The sequence below is a fragment of the Procambarus clarkii genome, chromosome 31 (assembly GCF_040958095.1).
Source record: "Procambarus clarkii isolate CNS0578487 chromosome 31, FALCON_Pclarkii_2.0, whole genome shotgun sequence".
In the NCBI taxonomy this organism is placed as follows: Eukaryota; Metazoa; Arthropoda; class Malacostraca; order Decapoda; family Cambaridae; genus Procambarus; species Procambarus clarkii.
In genome coordinates this window covers 31,350,202-31,370,979 of record NC_091180.1, presented here as the reverse complement: position 1 = coordinate 31,370,979, position 20,778 = coordinate 31,350,202, and the positions used below count along the sequence as shown (strand labels likewise).

At 50.5% G+C, this 20,778-nt stretch overlaps 1 protein-coding gene across 1 annotated transcript; it reads left to right on the top strand.

Annotated features, from left to right (window-relative positions):
• Positions 1-12,536: 12,536 nt before the first annotated feature.
• On the top strand, positions 12,537-14,183 carry LOC123758924 (spermidine/spermine N(1)-acetyltransferase-like protein 1). The gene has a single exon (XM_045743691.2). It carries the CDS (start codon positions 12,537-12,539, stop codon positions 14,181-14,183), a length of 1,647 nt encoding a protein of 548 aa, XP_045599647.2.
• Positions 14,184-20,778: the final 6,595 nt, after the last annotated feature.

The window sequence follows — 20,778 nt, the reverse complement described above, 5'->3', positions numbered from 1 at the left end:
ACAAGATGACCTAGATAGAATGAGTGAATGGTCCAACAAATGGCTGTTGAAATTCAACCCGAGTAAATGCAAAGTAATGAAACTAGGCAGTGGAAACAGGAGGCCAGGCACAGGATACAGAATAGGAGATGAAGTACTTAATGAAACAGACAGAGAGAAAGATCTAGGAGTTGATATCACACCAAACCTGTCTCCTGAAGCCCACATAAAGAGAATAACGTCAGCGGCATATGCGAGGCTGGCTAACATCAGAACGGCGTTCAGGAACCTGTGTAAGGAATCATTCAGAATCTTGTACACCACATATGTAAGACCAATCCTGAAGTATGCGGCCCCAGCATGGAGCCCGTACCTTGTCAAGCACAAGACGAAGCTGGAAAAAGTCCAAAGGTAAGCTACTAGACTAGTCCCAGAACTAAGAGGCATGAGTTATGAGGAAAGGCTGCGGGAAATGCACCTTACGACACTGGAAGACAGAAGAGTAAGGGGGGACATGATCACAACCTACAAAATCCTCAGGGGAATCGATCGGGTAAACAAGGATGAACTATTCAACACTGGAGGGACGCGAACAAGGGAACACAGGTGGAAGCTGAGTACCCAAATGAGCCACAGAGACATTAGAAAGAACTTTTTCAGTGTCAGAGTAGTTAGTAAATGGAATGCATTAGGAAGTGATGTGGTGGAGGCTGACTCCATACACAGTTTCAAATGTAGATATGATAGAGCTCAGTAGGCTCAGGAATCTGTACACCAGTTGATTTACAGTTGAGAGGCGGGACCAAAAAGCCAGAGTTAAACCCCCGCAAGCACAACTTAGCGAGTGAGTACAACTAGGTGAGTACACACACACACACACACACACACACACACACACACACACACACACACACACACACACACACACACACACACACACACACACACACTAGGGGGCCCTGGTAGCCTGGTGGATAGCGCGCAGGACTCGTGATTCTGTGGCGCGGGTTCGATTCCCGCACGAGGCAGAAACAAATGGGCAAAGTTTCTTTCACCCTGAATGCCCCTGTTACCTAGCAGTAAATAGGTACCTGGGAGTTAGTCAGCTGTCACGGGCTGCTTCCTGGGGTGTGTGTGTGTGGGGGGGGGGGAAGTAGTTAGTAAACAGTTGATTGACAGTTGAGAGGCGGGCAGAAAGAGCAAAGCTCAACCCCTGCAAACACAACTAGGTGAATACACACACACACACACACTCACACTCACACACACACACACACACACACACACACACACACACACACACACACACACACACACTCACACACACACACACACACACACACACACACACACACACACACACACACACACACCCACCTCAGGACCACCACCACCGTGGGCCCTAATAATCCCCAACGTGCAGAATGCCAGCAACAATAGGTCATTGTTCGCAGACGGAGCGGCAGTAGCGAGAAAGTTATCAGCCAGTTCTTTTACCTTTGTTTTGTTCACCATTATGACGTAGGCGTGGAGTGCCCCTAACCCCGCCCCTAACAGCCTTGACCCCTGGCAGTTTAGGGGTCAATGGAACTGATCATTAGACACGCACACACACGCACACACACACACACACGCACACACACACACACACACACACACACACACACACACACACACACACACACACACACACACACACACACACACACTACTACCACCACCTGTTGATTGACGGTTGAGAGGCGGGACCAAAGAGCCAGAGCTCAACCCCCGCAAGCACAACTAGGTGAGAACTAGGTGAGTACACACACACACAGTCCATATGTATCATTGTATGTGTCTTACTAAGTTAAGGACAATAATTGCCAGTACCAGGCTACGAAACCCATTTATCTTCACCTGTCTAACACCAGATGCAAGATGAGGATAACTAAATTCGTGGCGAAAAGATGACTAAATTGCTATCTTCCTGTAGGGTGATCGAACCAGGCTTCTCTTGTAACAAACTGACTGGTGAAGTTATCCACTGATGTTCATGATGTGTTCACTGATTGTGAAGAACAGGAAGGGGGGCTTAATAACAATTTAAGATGGGGGGGGGGGGGGTTATATCATTCGAATATATTACAAAAACAAATGAACAGTTAACCTCGTAATTAGTAGACAGCAACACACACATTGGGAACATTGTGTTCCTCTATTATTTGATGGGAAAGATATATCGGGTCTCCCATGGTTCATCTGGGGAGGTTGGTAAGACTGTCAGCTCTCCCATGGTTCATCTGGGGAGGTTAGTAAGACTGTCAGCTCTCCCATGGTTCATCTGGGGAGGTTGGTAAGACTGTCAGCTCTCCCACGGTTCATCTGGGGAGGTTGGTAAGACTGTCAGCTCTCCCACGGTTCATCTTGGGGAGGTTGGTAAGACTGTCAGCTCTCTAACAGCTAAACCACCCACTCTTCTAGCAAAGTCCTGAACATATATTACACAAACGAAGTGTCTGATAAACTCGTTTGTCTAATTCAGCTTAACTTCTGGTCATCTGAAACTTCAAATAAAACCCAACTTCTTGTACAAAGTCCATCTTTAACCAGGAAGAAGAACTTTACTTTCAGTAAGAAATGTGTTTAAAGAAAGCTGGCCCGAGTTCCCTCCCCTAGGTTTACTAAAACCGTGTCAGGATATAAACAAAATTTTCAATAAGGTGTACTCTCAATTTGGTATTTCTCAATAACAGATATGAAGTCAACAGTGTTATCAGTGTATAAAGAATAGAACTGGCATCATTTCCGCCCCCAGTGAGTGACAAGGTAACGAAAGGGAGACTTGATAACGTAGATAATATTTCCTGATGTGAATTAAGGCATCAAACGCACACCAAATTAACAAGATTGCATTCAATAGGTCGCCCTCTGTGCAATATGGGGTCGTGTGTGTGTGTGTGTGTGTGTGTGTGTGTGTGTGTGTGTGTGTGTGTGTCTGTTTGTGTGTGTGTGTGTGTGTGTGTGTGTGTGTGTGTGTGTGTGTGTGTGTGTGTGTGTGTGTGTGTGTGTGTGTGTCTGTTTGTGTGTGTGTGTGTGTGTGTGTGTGTGTGTGTGTGTGTGTGTGTGTGTGTGTGTGTGTGTGTGTGTGTGTGTGTGTGTGTGTGTGTTTTGTGTGTGTGTGTGTGTGTGTCTGTGTGTGTGTACTCACCTAGTTGTACTCACCTAGTTGTGTTTGCGGGGGTTGAGCTCTGGCTCTTTGGTCCCGCCTCTCAACCGTCAATCAACAGGTGTACAGATTCCTGAGCCTATCGGGCTCTGTCATATCTACACTTGAAACTGTGTATGGAGTCAGCCTCCACCACATCACCCCCTAATGCATTCCATTTGTCAACCACTCTGACACTAAAAAAGTTCTTTCTAATATCTCTGTGGCTCATTTGGGCACTCAGTTTCCACCTGTGTCCCCTTGTGCGTGTTCCCCTTGTGTTAAATAGACTGTCTTTATCTACCCTATCAATCCCCTTCAGAATCTTGAATGTGGTGATCATGTCCCCCCTAACTCTTCTGTCTTCCAGCGAAGTGAGGTTTAATTCCCGTAGTCTCTCCTCGTAGCTCATACCTCTCAGCTCGGGTACTAGTCTGGTGGCAAACCTTTGAACCTTTTCCAGTTTAGTCTTATCCTTGACTAGATATGGACTCCATGCTGGGGCTGCATACTCCAGGATTGGCCTGACATATGTGGTATACAAAGTTCTGAATGATTCTTTACACAAGTTTCTGAATGCCGTTCGTATGTTGGCCAGCCTGGCATATGCCGCTGATGTTATCCGCTTGATATGTGCTGCAGGAGACAGGTCTGGCGTGATATCAACCCCCAAGTCTTTTTCCTTCTCTGACTCCTGAAGAATTTCCTCTCCCAGATGATACCTTGTATCTGGCCTCCTGCTCCCTACACCTATCTTCATTACATTACATTTGGTTGGGTTAAACTCTAACAACCATTTGTTCGACCATTCCTTCAGCTTGTCTAGGTCTTCTTGAAGCCTCAAACAGTCCTCTTCTGTTTTAATCCTTCTCATAATTTTAGCATCGTCCGCAAACATTGAGAGAAATGAATCGATACCCTCCGGGAGATCATTTACATATATCAGAAACAAGATAGGACCGAGTACAGAGCCCTGTGGGACTCCACTGGTGACTTCACGCCAATCGGAGGTCTCACCCCTCACCGTAACTCTCTGCTTCCTATTGCTTAGATACTCCCTTATCCACTGGAGCACCTTACCAGCTACACCTGCCTGTCTCTCCAGCTTATGTACCAACCTCTTATGCGGTACTGTGTCAAAGGCTTTCCGACAATCCAAGAAAATGCAGTCCGCCCAGCCCTCTCTTTCTTGCTTAATCTGTGTCACCTGATCGTAGAATTCTATCAAGCCTGTAAGGCAAGATTTACCCTCCCTGAATCCATGTTGGCGATTTGTCACGAAGTCCCTTCTCTCCAGATGTGTTACCAGGTTTTTTCTCACGATCTTCTCCATCACCTTGCATGGTATACAAGTCAAGGACACTGGCCTGTAGTTCAGTACCTCTTGTCTGTCGCCCTTTTTGTATATTGGGACCACATTCGCCGTCTTCCATATTTCTGGTAGGTCTCCCGTCTCTAGTGATTTACTATACACTATGGAGAGTGGCAAGCAAAGTGCCTCTGCACACTCTTTCAGTACCCATGGTGAGATCCCATCTGGGCCAACCGCCTTTCTAACATCCAGATCCAGCAGGTGTCTCTTGACCTGTGTGTGTCTGTGTGTGTGTGTCTGTGTGTGTGTGTGTCTGTGTGTGTGTGTGTGTGTGTGTGTGCGTGTGTGTGTGTGTGTGTGTGTGTGTGTGTGTGTGTGTGTGTGTGTGTGTGTGTGTGTGTGTGTGTGTGTGTGCGTGTGTGTGTGTGTTGTTGATAATACACCTGGATGATAATTGCAGTGCATTTTCTATTGCCATGTTTACAATATGGCAATTTGTGAATCCACATTCAGGCAGCTGCCATAGACTACATATATATGATACACTTCGTCTCAAGAGCTAGTGTTTACGATATTAAAAATCCTTTTACCATAGGGTGGTTAATCAGTAATCATGATTAATAACCTGCACTGGGGACTTGTAAGGTTCTAGGTGCCACATACTGGTATGTCTGAAGGGTGAGAGGGGGGGGGAGATTAATAATACATAGTCAATAATGAAGTGTGCAAGATCATGCCCCAGTTCATGCCCATAGGGGTTACATGTGGAGTGTTCACAATTGGGAGGTTCCTCAGATCTTTTTGCCAGTCACGGAACTGTAATATAAGTCTGCGGAAAACGCCACCCATATTTAAGTGTGTCTGAAGCAAGTGCCAGGGTACAAAGGAAGGAGGAGGTGGAATTCAAGAAGATCTGCTGGAAGAGGTGGTGGTGGTGGTTGTGGTGGTGGTTGTGGTGGTGGTTGGTGGTGGTGGTTGTGGTGGTGGTTGGTGGTGGTTGGTGGTGGTTGTGGTGGTGGTGGTGGTGGTTGTGGTGGTGGTGGTTGTGGTGGTGGTTGTGGTGGTGGTTGGTGGTGGTGGTTGTGGTGGTGGTTGGTGGTGGTTGTGGTGGTGGTTGTGGTGGTGGTTGTGGTGGTGGGTGGTGGTGGTGGTTGTGGTGGTGGTGGTGGTGGTGGTGGTGGTGGTTGTGGTGGTGGTTGTGGTGGTGGTTGTGGTGGTGGTTGTGGTGGTGGTTGTGGTGGTGGTGGTGGTGGTTGGTGGTGGTGGTTGGTGGTGGTGGTGGTTGTGGTGGTGGTGGTTGTGGTGGTGGTTGTGGTGGTGGTGGTGGTGGTTGTGGTGGTGGTTGTGGTGGTGGTGGTGGTGGTTGTGGTGGTGGTTGTGGTGGTGGTGGTGGTTGTGGTGGTGGTTGTGGTGGTGGTGGTGGTTGTGGTGGTGGTGGTGGTGGTTGTGGTGGTGGTTGTGGTGGTGGTTGTGGTGGTGGTGGTGGTTGTGGTGGTGGTGGTGGTGGTTGTGGTGGTGGTTGTGGTGGTGGTTGTGGTGGTGGTTGTGGTGGTGGTGGTGGTGGTTGGTGGTGGTGGTTGGTGGTGGTGGTGGTTGTGGTGGTGGTGGTTGTGGTGGTGGTTGTGGTGGTGGTGGTGGTGGTTGTGGTGGTGGTTGTGGTGGTGGTGGTGGTGGTTGTGGTGGTGGTTGTGGTGGTGGTGGTGGTTGTGGTGGTGGTTGTGGTGGTGGTGGTGGTGGTGGTTGTTATGGTGGTTGTGGTGGTGGTGGTGGTGGTTGTGGTGGTGGTTGTGGTGGTGGTGGTGGTGGTGGTGGTTGGTGGTGGTGGTTGTGGTGGTGGTGGTGGTGGTGGTTGTGGTGGTGGTGGTGGTGGTTGTGGTGGTGGTTGTGGTGGTGGTTGTGGTGGTGGTGGTGGTTGTGGTGGTGGTGGTGGTGGTTGTGGTGGTGGTTGTGGTGGTGGTTGGTGGTTGTGGTGGTGGTTATGGTGGTGGTGGTGGTGGTGGTGGTGGTTGTGGTGGTGGTTGGTAGTGGTGGTTGTGGTGGTGGTGGTGGTGGTTGTGGTGGTGGTTGTGGTGGTGGTTGTGGTGGTGGTGGTGGTGGTGGTGGTGGTGGTGGTGGTGGTTGTGGTGGTGGTTGTGGTGGTGGTTATGGTGGTGGTGAAGGTTGCGGTGTTGGAGGAACTGATAGTGAAGGAGGTGGTTGTGAGGTGATGGTGAAAGACCAGGCTGTAGTAATTCAGGATGTGATAGTGACGAAGATGGTGATAGCGCAGAAGATGAAATTATAATGAAAATGAATGAGGTGAATAAATGGAGAGGTGAATGAGACGGAGTTTACCCCATGGGGTGCTTACCTAACAATGACCAAACTGTCTTAGACCTGTTCCCTAATAGTTTCAACTATTACTTTGAACTATTGACTATTTAACGCCATTATATCCCTCCACCATTTCTTGTGTCCTCTAAGGTCGCGAAATTTAGTTCCCCTCAACCCATTCTCGTAGCTTCTCCTCTCTTAACTAGAGCACCAGTTGTGTTGCAAACCTCTGCACTTGCCTACGTTTAGTTCGTATATATTGCAAGCCGGAGTTGCATATTCAGAGTATATATACAGCTGTGTGACACCGGTATATGCGATCACAGCTGTGGCGTTATATATGAGCTATATTATAACAACACTATATCAGGAAATATACTTTGTTTCATTACGTGGTCAATTTATGTACTTAACTAATTTGTCTGTCTGTTCCATTCCTCTGCCTCTCCCATTCCTCTGTCTGTCTCATTCCTCTGTCTGTCTCATTCCTCTGTCTGTCTCATTCCTCTGTCAGTCTCATTCCTGTGTCTGGCCCATTCCTCTGTCTGGCCCATTCCTCTGTCTGTCTCATTCCTGTGTCTGGCCCATTCCTCTGTCTGTCCCATTCCTCTGTCTGTCCCATTCCTCTGTCTGTCTCATTCCTCTGCCTGTCTCATTCCTGTGTCTGGCCCATTCCTCTGTCTGTCTCATTCCTGTGTCTGGCCCATTCCTCTGTCTGTCTCATTCCTGTGTCTGGCCCATTCCTCTGTCTGTCCCATTCCTGTGTCTGGCCCATTCCTCTGTCTGTCCCATTCCTCTGTCTGTCTCATTCCTGTGTCTGGCCCATTCCTCTGTCTGTCCCATTCCTCTGTCAGTCTCATTCCTGTGTCTGGCCCATTCCTCTGTCTGGCCCATTCCTCTGTCTGTCTCATTCCTGTGTCTGGCCCATTCCTCTGTCTGTCCCATTCCTCTGTCTGTCCCATTCCTCTGTCTGTCTCATTCCTCTGCCTGTCTCATTCCTGTGTCTGGCCCATTCCTCTGTCTGTCTCATTCCTGTGTCTGGCCCATTCCTCTGTCTGTCTCATTCCTGTGTCTGGCCCATTCCTCTGTCTGTCCCATTCCTGTGTCTGGCCCATTCCTCTGTCTGTCCCATTCCTCTGTCTGTCTCATTCCTGTGTCTGGCCCATTCCTCTGTCTGTCCCATTCCTCTGTCTGTCTCATTCCTGTGTCTGGCCCATTTCTCTGTCTGTCCCATTCCTCTGCCTGTCTCATTCCTCTGCCTGTCTCATTCCTCTGTCTGTCTCATTCCTCTGTCTGTCTCATTCCTCTGTCTGTCTCATTCCTCTGTCTGTCTCATTCCTCAGTCTGTCTCATTCCTGTGTCTGGCCCATTCCTCTGTCTGTCTCATTCCTGTGTCTGGCCCATTCCTCTGTCTGTCTCATTCCTGTGTCTGGCCCATTCCTCTGTCTGTCCCATTCCTGTGTCTGGCCCATTCCTCTGTCTGTCCCATTCCTCTGTCTGTCTCATTCCTGTGTCTGGCCCATTCCTCTGTCTGTCCCATTCCTCTGTCTGTCTCATTCCTGTGTCTGGCCCATTTCTCTGTCTGTCCCATTCCTCTGCCTGTCTCATTCCTCTCCCTGTCTCATTCCTCTGTCTGTCTCATTCCTCTGTCTGTCTCATTCCTCTGTCTGTCTCATTCCTCTGTCTGTCTCATTCCTCAGTCTGTCTCATTCCTGTGTCTGGCCCATTCCTCTGTCTGTCTCATTCCTGTGTCTGGCCCATTCCTCTGTCTGTCTCATTCCTCAGTCTGTCTCATTCCTGTGACTGGCCCATTCCTCTGTCTGGCCCATTCCTCTGTCTGTCTCATTCCTGTGTCTGGCCCATTCCTCTGTCTGTCCCATTCCTCTGCCTGTCCCATTCCTCTGCCTGTCTCATTCCTCTGTCTGTCTCATTCCTCTGTCTGTCTCATTCCTCTGCCTGTCTCATTCCTCTGTCTGCCCAACACCCACACGTACAGTGAACGCCTAATGAGTTAACCAGCGATGCTAACTTCCTCTCCCTCGGTCTCACTCAGTTTATCCCAACTATTAAGTAACCTGCCGGGGGAGATGAACTTCTTGGGGAAGCCTTGAGGTAAGGGAGAAGGGTGGAGGAGTTGGGGAGGAAGGTAAATAGTGGGGGAGGCAGGAACAGCGGGGTTCTTTTTACCCACTCCCCCCCCCTTCCGTGTTGTTTACATCTGTCAGCTGGACACATGTAAACATCACTTGACACACACACACCTTCAAGGCCTTTTGCCTGCAGATATAAACAAATTATCGTTGTCTTAAAGGATGACCAGAAGGCATGTAGCGAGGCTCAGCGCCCTGGGTATGAGAGGTGAGAGGTGAGAGGTGAGAGAACTGCCTCAAGCACGGTGCTTGAGGCAGTGAGAGAGGCCAGGCCTACGAGACGTAGTCAGAGGCAACAGGCTGTGAGGTAGGCAGCGATAGGGAGATGCTGGCCAATGACAGGCAGGCCTAAGAGGCAGGCCTATGAGGGAGGCCTATGAGGCAGGCCTATGAGACAGGCCTATGAGGCAGGCCTATGAGGGAGGCCTATGAGGCAGGCCTATGAAACAGGCCTATGAGGCAGGCCTATGAGGCAGGTTAGGCATAAGAAAGGCAAAATCTTTCTTTAACCTCATTGTATAAACAGTGAAGATCTTAACAACCTACCGATAGTTAGATTAGGTTAAGTTAAATAAATTAACTAACCAAATCAAATCTGCCTAACCTGAATTCTTGAGGTTATCTTGAGGTTATCTTGAGGTTATCTTGAGGTTATCTTGAGGTTATCTTGAGGTTATCTTGAGGTTATCTTGAGGTTATCTTGAGATGATTTCGGGGCTTAGCGTCCCCGCGGCTCGGTCCTCGACCAGGCCTCCTTTTTGTTACACATCCCCCAGGAAGCAGCCCGTAGCAGCTGTCTAACTCCCAGGTACCTATTTACTGCTAGGTGAACAAGGGGGCATCAGGGTGAAAGAAACTTTTTGCCCATTTGTTTCATCCTCCACCGGGGATGGAACTCGGAACCTCAGGACTATGAATCCCGAGCGCTGTCCACTCAGCCGTCAGGCGCCCTGGACCAGGTGTCAATTTGTACATTTATCCAACAAATATGTCAGCCAAAAAAAATCAATTTGATTAGAATAAACGTTTAACTTTAGCAAGAACTTTATTAATTTATTTATTTTTTATTTTATTAATTTATTTATTTATTTTATTTATTTATTTTATTTGATTTATTATATTTTATTTATTTTTATAAAAGTTATTAAATAAAAAATTTAAACTTTACTTAATTATTTCGTACACATTTCTGCCTAGATATGAATATGTTCTCCCTAACATAAAGCCCAACTACTTGGGCTGGACGATAGAGCGACGGTCTCGCTCTATACAGGTCGGCGTTCAATGCCCCGACCGTCCACAAGTGGCTGGCCACCATTCCTTCCCCCCGTCCCATCCCAAATACTTATTCTGACCCCTTCCCAGTGCTATATAGTCGTAATGGCTTGCCGCTTTCCCCCCTGAAAATTCCCTTCACTTCCCTAACATAAAGGGTCTGACGGCTGAGTGGACAGCATTCGGGATTCGTAGTCCAAAGGTTCCGGGTTCCATCCCCGGCGGAGGCGGAAACAGATGGGCAGAGTTTCTTTCACCCTAATGCCACCTGTTCACCTAGCAGTAAATAGGTACCTGGGAGTTAGACAGCAGCTACGGGCTGCTTCCTGGGGGATGTGTAACAAAATGGAGGCCTGGTCGAGGACCGGGCCGCGGGGATAATATATAATAATATATAATAATATATAATAATATATGATAATAATAATAAAAGTAATAATAATATCATATAGTTCAAGACGAGTCTCTTATAAGCGATTACAAAGTTCTTCGTCTAACGAGCGTTTGACTCTTTTTCTAAAATGAGTTATAAGTTTGTGACAAATGGGAAGTGTGTTGGGGGATGGAAACTCGGCTGACTGCAGTTTGTGTACATGTCTTTATTAGCAAGCGATGTAGTCCCATAGGGTCGCTGGCTTCAATGTTTACGGCGGCCGACACCTGTGATATTCTGAGACACTGGTTCGCCTATGTTCAGTAGGGGCAGTGTAGGGTGTAGGGACGGGTGTAAGGGTAGGCCGCAGGGTGTAACGGTAGGCCGCAGGGTGTAAGGGTAGGCCGCAGGGTGTAAGGGTAGGCCGCAGGGTGTAAGGGTAGGCCGCAGGGTGTAAGGGTAGGCCGCAGGGTGTAAGGGTAGGCCACAGGGTGTAGGATAGGCCGCAGGGTGTACGGGTAGGCCGCAGGGTGTAAGGATAGGCCGCAGGATGTAGAGTAGGCCGCAGGGTGTAGGGTAGGCCGCAGGGTGTAGGGTAGGCCGCAGGGTGTAGGGTAGGCCGCAGGGTGTAGGGTAGGCCGCAGGGTGTAGGGTAGGCCGCAGGGTGTAGGGTAGGCCGCAGGGTGTAGGGTAGGCCGCAGGGTGTACGGGTAGGCCGCAGGGTGTAGGGTAGGCCGCAGGGTGTACGAGTAGGCCGCAGGGTGTAGGGTAGGCCGCAGGGTGTAGGGTAGGCCGCAGGGTGTAGGGTAGGCCGCAGGGTGTAGGGTAGGCCGCAGGGTGTAGGGTAGGCCGCAGGGTGTAGGGTAGGCCGCAGGGTGTACGGGTAGGCCGCAGGGTGTAGGGTAGGCCGCAGGGTGTACGAGTAGGCCGCAGGGTGTAGGGTAGGCCGCAGGGTGTAGGGTTGGCCGCAGGGTGTAGGGTAGGCCGCAGGGTGTAGGGTAGGCCGCAGGATGTAGGGTAGGCCGCAGGGTGTAGGGTGGGCCGCAGGGTGTAGGGTAGGCCGCAGGGTGTAGGGTAGGCCGCAGGGTGTAGGGTAGGCCGCAGGGTGTAGGGTAGGCCGCAGGGTGCGGTAATGCTCAGATCAATATGGATGACTCCGGGACGCCATTAGGGGTTAGTATTGACCCCGGAAGGCCGTCTTTGAGGTCAGTAGTGATGACCACTGAATACCATCTTGAAGCATTCAGTGATACCTTCTGTCTACCCTATGTAGTTTCCGGGGATCGATGCCCACGCGGCACGGTCTCTGACCAGGTAATCTAGGTGGTGGTCTGGTCAACCAGGTTGTTAGACGCCGGTGTTCGCATTTAACGTATGAATCACAGCCCGGTTGATCAAGTATCCTTCGGAGGAACAAATTCACAAGGGCCGTGACGAGGTTTCGAACCTACGTCCGAGAGGATCCCAGATGAACTTTAATTGTCGTAGCTCAGTCGATTAAGGCAGCGTCTGGGATTCTCTCGGACGTAGGTTCGAATCCTCGTCACGGCCCTTGTGGATTTGTTCATCATTTGGAGGTATTTATTAAGTTCCTTTGAACACAATTAAAGGTCAAAGAGTTATGCCCCTTATGATTAGAGCGAGAGTGTTGAAGAGCTTGGGCCTCTTAATGTTTATAGAACTGCCTCTCAACCTACCTGTTGCACCTTTGCTTTTTCAATGTTGCTATTCTGCACTTCCTGCCATGCCTCCTGGCCTCTCTAACAAGCCATTTCCGTGTGCAGATTTCGCACCAGTTACTAATATTTCCAAAGTTTAAATTATTGTGTAATAATTCACCCAGGCTCTAGAAAATACAAGTTGAGAGAAATTTTAAGCATTCCCAGTCACTGAAGTGGTTAACTGTATGGATTTGGGGATCCAGGGGTCAGTGAGAATGACCCGTGGATGTCAGGAGTCAGTGAGAATGACCCGTGGATGTCAGGAGTCAGTGAGAATGACCCCTGGATGTCAGGAGTCAGTGAGAATGACCCGTGGATGTCAGGAGTCAGTGAGAATGACCCCTGGATGTCAGGAGTCAGTGAGAATGACCCCTGGATGTCAGGAGTCAGTGAGAATGACCCGTGGATGTCAGGAGTCAGTGAGAATGACCCGTGGATGTCAGGAGTCAGTGAGAATGACCCCTGGATGTCAGGAGTCAGTGAGAATGACCCGTGGATGTCAGGAGTCAGTGAGAATGACCCCTGGATGTCAGGAGTCAGTGAGAATGACCCGTGGATGTCAGGAGTCAGTGAGAATGACCCCTGGATGTCAGGAGTCAGTGAGAATGACCCGTGGATGTCAGGACTCAGTAAGAATGACCCGTGGATGTCAGGACTCAGTAAGAATGACCCCTGGATGTCAGGAGTCAGTAAGAATGACCCCTGGATGTCAGGAGTCAGTGAGAATGACCCGTGGATGTCAGGACTCAGTAAGAATGACCCCTGGATGTCAGGAGTCAGTAAGAATGACCCCTGGATGTCAGGAGTCAGTAAGAATGACCCCTGGATGTCAGGACTCAGTAAGAATGACCCCTGGATGTCAGGAGTCAGTAAGAATGACCCCTGGATGTCAGGACTCAGTAAGAATGACCCCTGGATGTCAGGACTCAGTAAGAATAACCCCTGGATGTCAGGACTCAGTAAGAATGACCCCTGGATGTCAGGACTCAGTAAGAATGACCCTTGGATGTCAGGAGTCAGTAAGAATGACCCCTGGATGTCAGGACTCAGTAAGAATGACCCCTGGATGTCAGGACTCAGTAAGAATGACCCCTGGATGTCAGGAGTCAGTACGAATGACCCCTGGATGTCAGGACTCAGTAAGAATGACCCCTGGATGTCAAGAGTCAGTAAGAATGACCCCTGGATGTCAGGACTCAGTAAGAATGACCCCTGGATGTCAGGACTCAGTAAGAATGACCCCTGGATGTCAGGACTCAGTAAGAATGACCCCTGGATGTCAGGACTCAGTAAGAATGACCCCTGGATGTCAGGACTCAGTAAGAATGACCCCTGGATGTCAGGACTCAGTAAGAATGACCCCTGGATGTCAGGACTCAGTAAGAATGACCCCTGGATGTCAAGAGTCAGTACGAATAGCTCCTGGATGTCAGGACTCAGTACGAATGACCCCTGGATGTCAGGACTCAGTAAGAATAACCCCTGGATGTCAGGAGTCAGTACGAATAACTCCTGGATGTCAGGACTCAGTACGAATGACCCCTGGATGTCAGGAGTCAGTAAGAATGACCCCTGGATGTCAGGAGTCAGTACGAATAACCCCTGGATGTCAGGACTCAGTAAGAATGACCCCTGGATGTCAGGACTCAGTAAGAATGACCCCTGGATGTCAGGACTCAGTAAGAATGACCCCTGGATGTCAGGACTCAGTAAGAATGACCCCTGGATGTCAGGAGTCAGTAAGAATGACCCCTGGATGTCAGGACTCAGTAAGAATGACCCCTGGATGTCAGGAGTCAGTACGAATGACCCCTGGATGTCAGGACTCAGTAAGAATGACCCCTGGATGTCAATTTGGGGTCAGTATGAATAACTGTTAAAATCCATCACGAATTGCACAAACCACCTTTTAAACCCGTCAATGTTCGCTGGGAAGGGCTTACAGTTTTATAAGAATTTTCATAAAAATGCAATAGAGGAGATCTGTAACTATATGGAGTACATTTTGACGCTGTTGTTTATAAAAGTGTAAAGAGGATATGACTGAAAAATCTAATCAATACAATTTCGAATGAAAAATTTATTTGAAATGAATACTATTAATCCAGCGATTAATATTCAAATTGTTTTGTATATTAATTGAAGCTGATGTAACCAAATTTTACAGTGAAACTAATTTAGAGAGCGAAAAGTGAACCACTTAAAACTTTATAGGCACTTTTAACACATGCATTCACAACACCACGCACTCACAACACAATGCACTCACAACACCACGCACTCACAACACCACGCACTCACAACACCACGCACTCACAACACCACGCACTCACAACACCACGCACTCACAGCACAATGCACTCACAACAACGTGTGATTATAACACCATGCACTCAAAACAACGTGTGATCATAACACCATTCACTCACAACACCATGCACTCATTATGCCACGCACTCACAACACCATGCACTCATTATGCCACGCACTCACAACACCATGCACTCATTATGCCACGCACTCACAACACCATGCACTCATTATGCCACGCACTCACAACACCATGCACTCATAACACAGGAAGTAGAGACGCACTCCAGCACCCAGCGAGCCCCATAACACGGCCGGCAGCCGAGTAAAACACTAACCAGAGTGCTTGTAATATCTGCACGCCACGCCCCATCTATCAGGCTCCGACTGCATTGGCTGTGTATTGCCGAAGTTAAGCTTCAACGTCCCAAGTACGATGTTCTTAAGTGTGAGGCTGTATCAGGCGTGTGTTAAAGTAGAATTTACCGCTCGGGGGGCCATGAAATTCAGGTGCTCTGACTGGTGAGCCGGATGGAAGTTCTTTTGGTCAGAATGCTTCGGATAGGAGGTACGGGTTTGGAACAGACGGCTTATCCGGCCAGGAGGGCATCGTCCGGCTCTAACCTAAGTGTGTATATGGACTTGCATATTTGTGCCTGCAGGATCGAGTTTTAGGTCTTGGGCCCCGCTTTCGTAGCCGTTGGTTGACTAATGGAATGACTCCTGACCTATGTTCCTGTCATACCTCTGAGAGAGAGAGAGAGAGAGAGAGAGAGAGAGAGAGAGAGAGAGAGAGAGAGAGAGAGAGAGAGAGAGAGAGAGAGAGAGAGAGAGAGAGAGAGACAGAGAGAGAGAGAGAGAGAGAGAGACCGACAGACAGACAGACAGACAGACAGAGAGAGAGAGAGAGAGAGAGAGAGAGAGAGAGAGAGAGAGAGAGAGAGAGAGAGAGAGAGAGAGAGAGAGAGAGAGAGAGAGAGAGAGAGAGAGAGAGAGAGAGAGAGAGAGAGACAGAGGGAGAGAGAGAGAGAGACAGAGAGAGAGAGAGAGAGAGAGAGAGACAGACAGAGGGAGAGAGAGAGAGAGAGAGAGAGAGAGAGAGAGAGAGAGAGAGAGAGAGAGAGAGAGAGAGAGAGAGAGAGAGAGAGAGAGAGAGAGACCGACAGACAGACAGACAGACAGACAGAAAGAGAGAGAGAGAGAGAGAGAGAGAGAGAGAGAGAGAGAGAGAGAGAGAGAGAGAGAGAGAGAGAGAGAGACAGAGGGAGAGAGAGAGAGAGACAGAGAGAGAGAGAGAGAGAGAGAGAGAGAGACAGACAGAGGGAGAGAGAGAGAGAGAGAGAGAGAGAGAGAGAGAGAGAGAGAGAGAGAGAGAGAGAGAGAGAGAGAGAGAGAGAGAGAGAGAGAGAGACAGACAGACAGACAGACAGACAGACAGACAGACAGACAGACAGACAGACAGAGGGAGAGAGACCGACACCCGGCAGTTCCTAGGTCTCTTCCACTCTGCCTCCTCTGCACTCTGTCGAGTGCAAGACAAATAATTTTCCCGCCAGGGACAAGATCAGCGCTCAACCTGTGTACTGAGCGACTCTCGGTGTCTTAAAGCCACTTCCAAGACGCCTACGGGCCCTTCCTCACAGTTTATGCCCCTCCTATCTTTACCTCAAGCACGATGATGAATCTTATTGCTCTCTTAATTTACTCCCAGCTGCCTCTCTCTGTATTCACTCTCAGTTTCTGCCGCTTTACCTTCTCGCGCATACCCACTCCTGTGAGTGGGTAAGCTAGCACGTGAGTGGGTATGCTAGCATGTGAGTGGGTATGCTAGCATGTGAGTGGGTATGTTTGCATGTGAGTGGGTATGCTAGCATGTGAGTGGGTATGCTAGCATGTGAGTGGGTATGTTTGCATGTGAGTGGGTATGCTTGCATGTGAGTGGGTATGCTAGCACGTGAGTGGGTATGCTAGCACGTAAGTGGGTATGCTAGCACGTAAGTGGGTATGGTAGCACGTGAGTGGGTATGCTAGCATGTGAGTGGGTATGCTAGCACGTGAGTGGGTATGCTAGCACGTGAGTGGGTATGCTAGCACGTGAGTGGGTATGCTAGCAAGTGAGTGGGTATGCTAGCACGTGAGTGGGTATGCTTGCATGTGAGTGGGTATGCTAGCACGTAAGTGGGTATGCTAGCACGTAAGTGGGTATGGTAGCACGTGAGTGGTATGGTAGCACGTGAGTGGGTATGCTAGCACGTGAGTGGGTATGCTAGCACGTGAGTGGGTATGCTAGCATGTGAGTGGGTATGGTAGCACGTAAGTGGGTATGGTAGCACGTAAGTGGGTATGCTAGCACGTGAGTGGGTATGCTAGCACGTGAGTGGGTATGCTAGCACGTGAGTGGGTATGCTTGCATGTGAGTGGGTATGCTAGCACGTGAGTGGGTATGCTAGCACAGGAGTGGGTATGCTAGCACGTGAGTGGGTATGCTAGCACGTGAGTGGGTATGCTAGCACGTGAGGGGTATGCTAGCACGTGAGGGGTATGCTAGCACGTGAGTGGGTATGCTAGCATGTGAGTGGGTATGCTAGCACGTGAGTGGGTATGCTAGCACGTGAGTGGGTATACTAGCACGTGAGTGGGTATACTAGCACGTGAGTGGGTATACTAGCACGTGAGTGGGTATGCTAGCACGTGAGTGGGTATGCTAGCACGTGAGTGGGTATGCTAGCACGTGAGTGGGTATGCTAGCACGTGAGTGGGTATGCTAGCACGTGAGGGGTATGCTAGCACGTGAGGGGTATGCTAGCACGTGAGTGGGTATGCTAGCATGTGAGTGGGTATGCTAGCACGTGAGTGGGTATGCTAGCACGTGAGTGGGTATGCTAGCACGTGAGTGGGTATGCTTGCATGTGAGTGGGTATGCTAGCACGTGAGTGGATATGCTTGCATGTGAGTGGGTATGCTAGCACGTGAGGGGTATGCTAGCACGTGAGTGGGTATGCTAGCACGTGAGTGGGTATGCTAGCACGTGAGTGGGTATGCTAGCACGTGAGTGGGTATGCTAGCACGTGAGGGGTATGCTAGCACGTGAGTGGGTATGCTAGCATGTGAGTGGGTATGCTAGCACGTGAGTGGGTATGCTAGCACGTGAGTGGGTATACTAGCACGTGAGTGGGTATACTAGCACGTGAGTGGGTATACTAGCACGTGAGTGGGTATGCTAGCACGTGAGTGGGTATACTAGCACGTGAGTGGGTATACTAGCACGTGAGTGGGTATACTAGCACGTGAGTGGGTATGCTAGCACGTGAGTGGGTATGCTAGCATGTGAGTGGATATGCTAGCACGTGAGTGGGTATGACCAAAAATCGTCGTACTAGCAAATGGAAGCGGGTGGCAAAAGTGACGTACTCTCCCGTTTTCTATTTTGGATCCTCTGGTAGGTTAGGATAAGGGCACCGTAGTACCCCAAGCACACTCTTCACCATATACCAGAATGTCACCCCCCCCCCACCCTCCTCCCACTTTTGAAGATTCACTGACTCAAAAAGCTCCATTCTAAATAATATATGTTTATCTTGAGGTTATCTTGATGTTATCTTGAGATGATTTCGGGGCTTAGCGTCCCCGCGGCCCGGTCCTCGACCAGGCCTCCTCTTTGTTACACACCCCCAGGAAGCAGCCCGTAGCAGCTGTCTAACTCCCAGATACCTATTTACTGCTAAGTGAACAGGGGGCATTAGGGTGAAAGAAAGTCTGCCCATTTGTTTCCGCCTCCGCCGGGGATCGAACCCGGAATTCACTGACAAACCGGAATCTTTGGATTACGAATCCCGAGCGCTGTCCACTCAGCCGTCAGACCCCTATAATATGTAATCTGAGCATATAATATTTAACTTAACCTGTAATATACAAGAAGATGCCGCGTCTTGTAGTCCACGTACACTTCTGTAGACCTGTAGCCTGTAGGAAGGTCAATACTGCTACAGAGTAAGTCTATGGGCTCAACCCGACCTCTTGTATAAACTCTTACTGTCCCCTCTCCCACCTGGTTGTAAACCTCAGCTGTAGGACGTGCTTCACTGTAACTGCTCTCTAAATAGCTGAGATTGGTGATCGCGCTGGAATCAAAGTTCGAGACCTCTGAATGGTGTTTACAGACAGACAGACAGACAGACAGACAGACAGACAGACAGACAGACAGACAGACAGACAGACAGACAGACAGACAGACAGAGACAGACAGAAACAGACAGATACAGACAGAAACAGACAGAGACAGACAGAAACAGACGGACGGACAGACAGACAGACAGACAGACAGACAGACAGACAGACAGACAGACAGACAGACAGACAGACAGACAGACAGAGACAGACAGACAGTCACAGGGTTGGCAAAAGGGGAATTTCAGTCCCAATCTTGAGGAGTTCCTGACATGATGTGTTACAACACAATGATCTGTAAATAGTTGTAATTGGCGATTGTGGCTCCTCCGCCAGCCACTGCCAGGCCCCCCCCCTTCCGCCAGCCCCATGACCCCCCCCAACACTGCCTCCACAGACATACAAGATCACAAGACAATTGAAGTAAACAAAAGGTGTGGTGAGGGGGGGGAGCAAGAATTGTTTACCTTTATCTAGTAAGAAAAGACGTCACTAATCTTCATCACCTTGGTACTCACCTGTGGAGGAAAGAGGAATACATTAATTAACACTGTATAATACACAAATGCGTCTCTCTGTATAATCAGCAAGATATGTTACCTGGGCTGCTGCCAGCATCCGCATCCCACTACAAGCCTCCCCATCCCACTACAAGCCTCCCCATCCCACTACAAGCCTCCCCATCCCACTACAAGCCTCCCCATCCCACTACAAGCCTCCCCATCCCACTACAAGCCACCCCATCCCACCCCCAAGCCTCCCCATCCCCCCACAAGCCTCCCCATCCCCCCACAAGCCTCCCCATCCCCCCACAAGCCACCCAATCCCCCCACAAGCCTCCCCATCCCACCCCCAAGCCTCCCCATCCCCCCACAAGCCTCCCCATCGCCCCACAAGCCTCCCCATCCCCCCACAAGCCTCCCCATCCCGCCCCAAGCCTCCCCATCTCCCCACCAGCCTCCCCATCCCACCCAAGCCTCCCCATCCCACCCAAGCCTCCACATCCTACCACAAGCCTACCTATCCCACCCCAAGCCTCCCCATCCCACCCCAAGCCTCCCTATCCCACCCTAAGCCTCCCTATCCCACCCCAAGCCTCCCCATCCCCCCCAAGCCTCCCCATCCCACCCAAGCCTCCACATCCTACCACAAGCCTCCCTATCCCACCCCAAGCCTCCCCATCCCACCCCAAGCCTCCCCATCCCACCCCAAGCCTCCCCATCCCACCCCAAGCCTCCCCATTCCACCCCAAGCCTCCACATCCTACCACAAGCCTCCCTATCCCACCCCAAGCCTCCCCATCCCACCCCAAGTCTCCTCATCCCACCCCAAGCCTCCCCATCCCCCCACAAGCCTCCCCATCCCATCACAAGCCTCCCCATCCCACCCCAAGCCTCCCCATTTCCCCACAAGCCTCCCTATCCCACCACAAGCCTCCCCATCCCCACGTAAACACCCCCATCCCCCCATAAACCCCCCATCCCCCCACAAGCCTCCCCATCCCCCCACAAGCCTCCCCATCCCACCACAAGCCTCCCCATCCCACCCCAAGCCTCCCCATTTCCCCACAAGCCTCCCCATCCCACCACAAGCCTCCCCATCCCACCACAAGCCTCCCCATCCCACCACAAGCCTCCCCATCCCCCCATAAACCCCCCATCCCCCATAAACCCCCCATCTCCCCACAAGCCTCCCCATCCCCCCCAAGCATCCCTATCCCCCCACAAGCCTCCCCATCCTCCCACAACCCCCCCCCCATCCCCCCACAAGCCTCCCCATCCCCCCACAAGCCTCCCCATCCCCCCACAACCCCCCCCATCCCCCCACGAGCCTCCCCATCCCCCACAAGCCTCCCCATCCCCCCACAAGCCTCCCCATCCCCCCACAACCCCCCCCCCCCATCCCCCTACGAGCCTCCCCATCCCCCACAAGCCTCCCCATCCCCCCACGAGCCTCCCCATCTCCCCACAAGCCTCCCCATCCCCCCACAA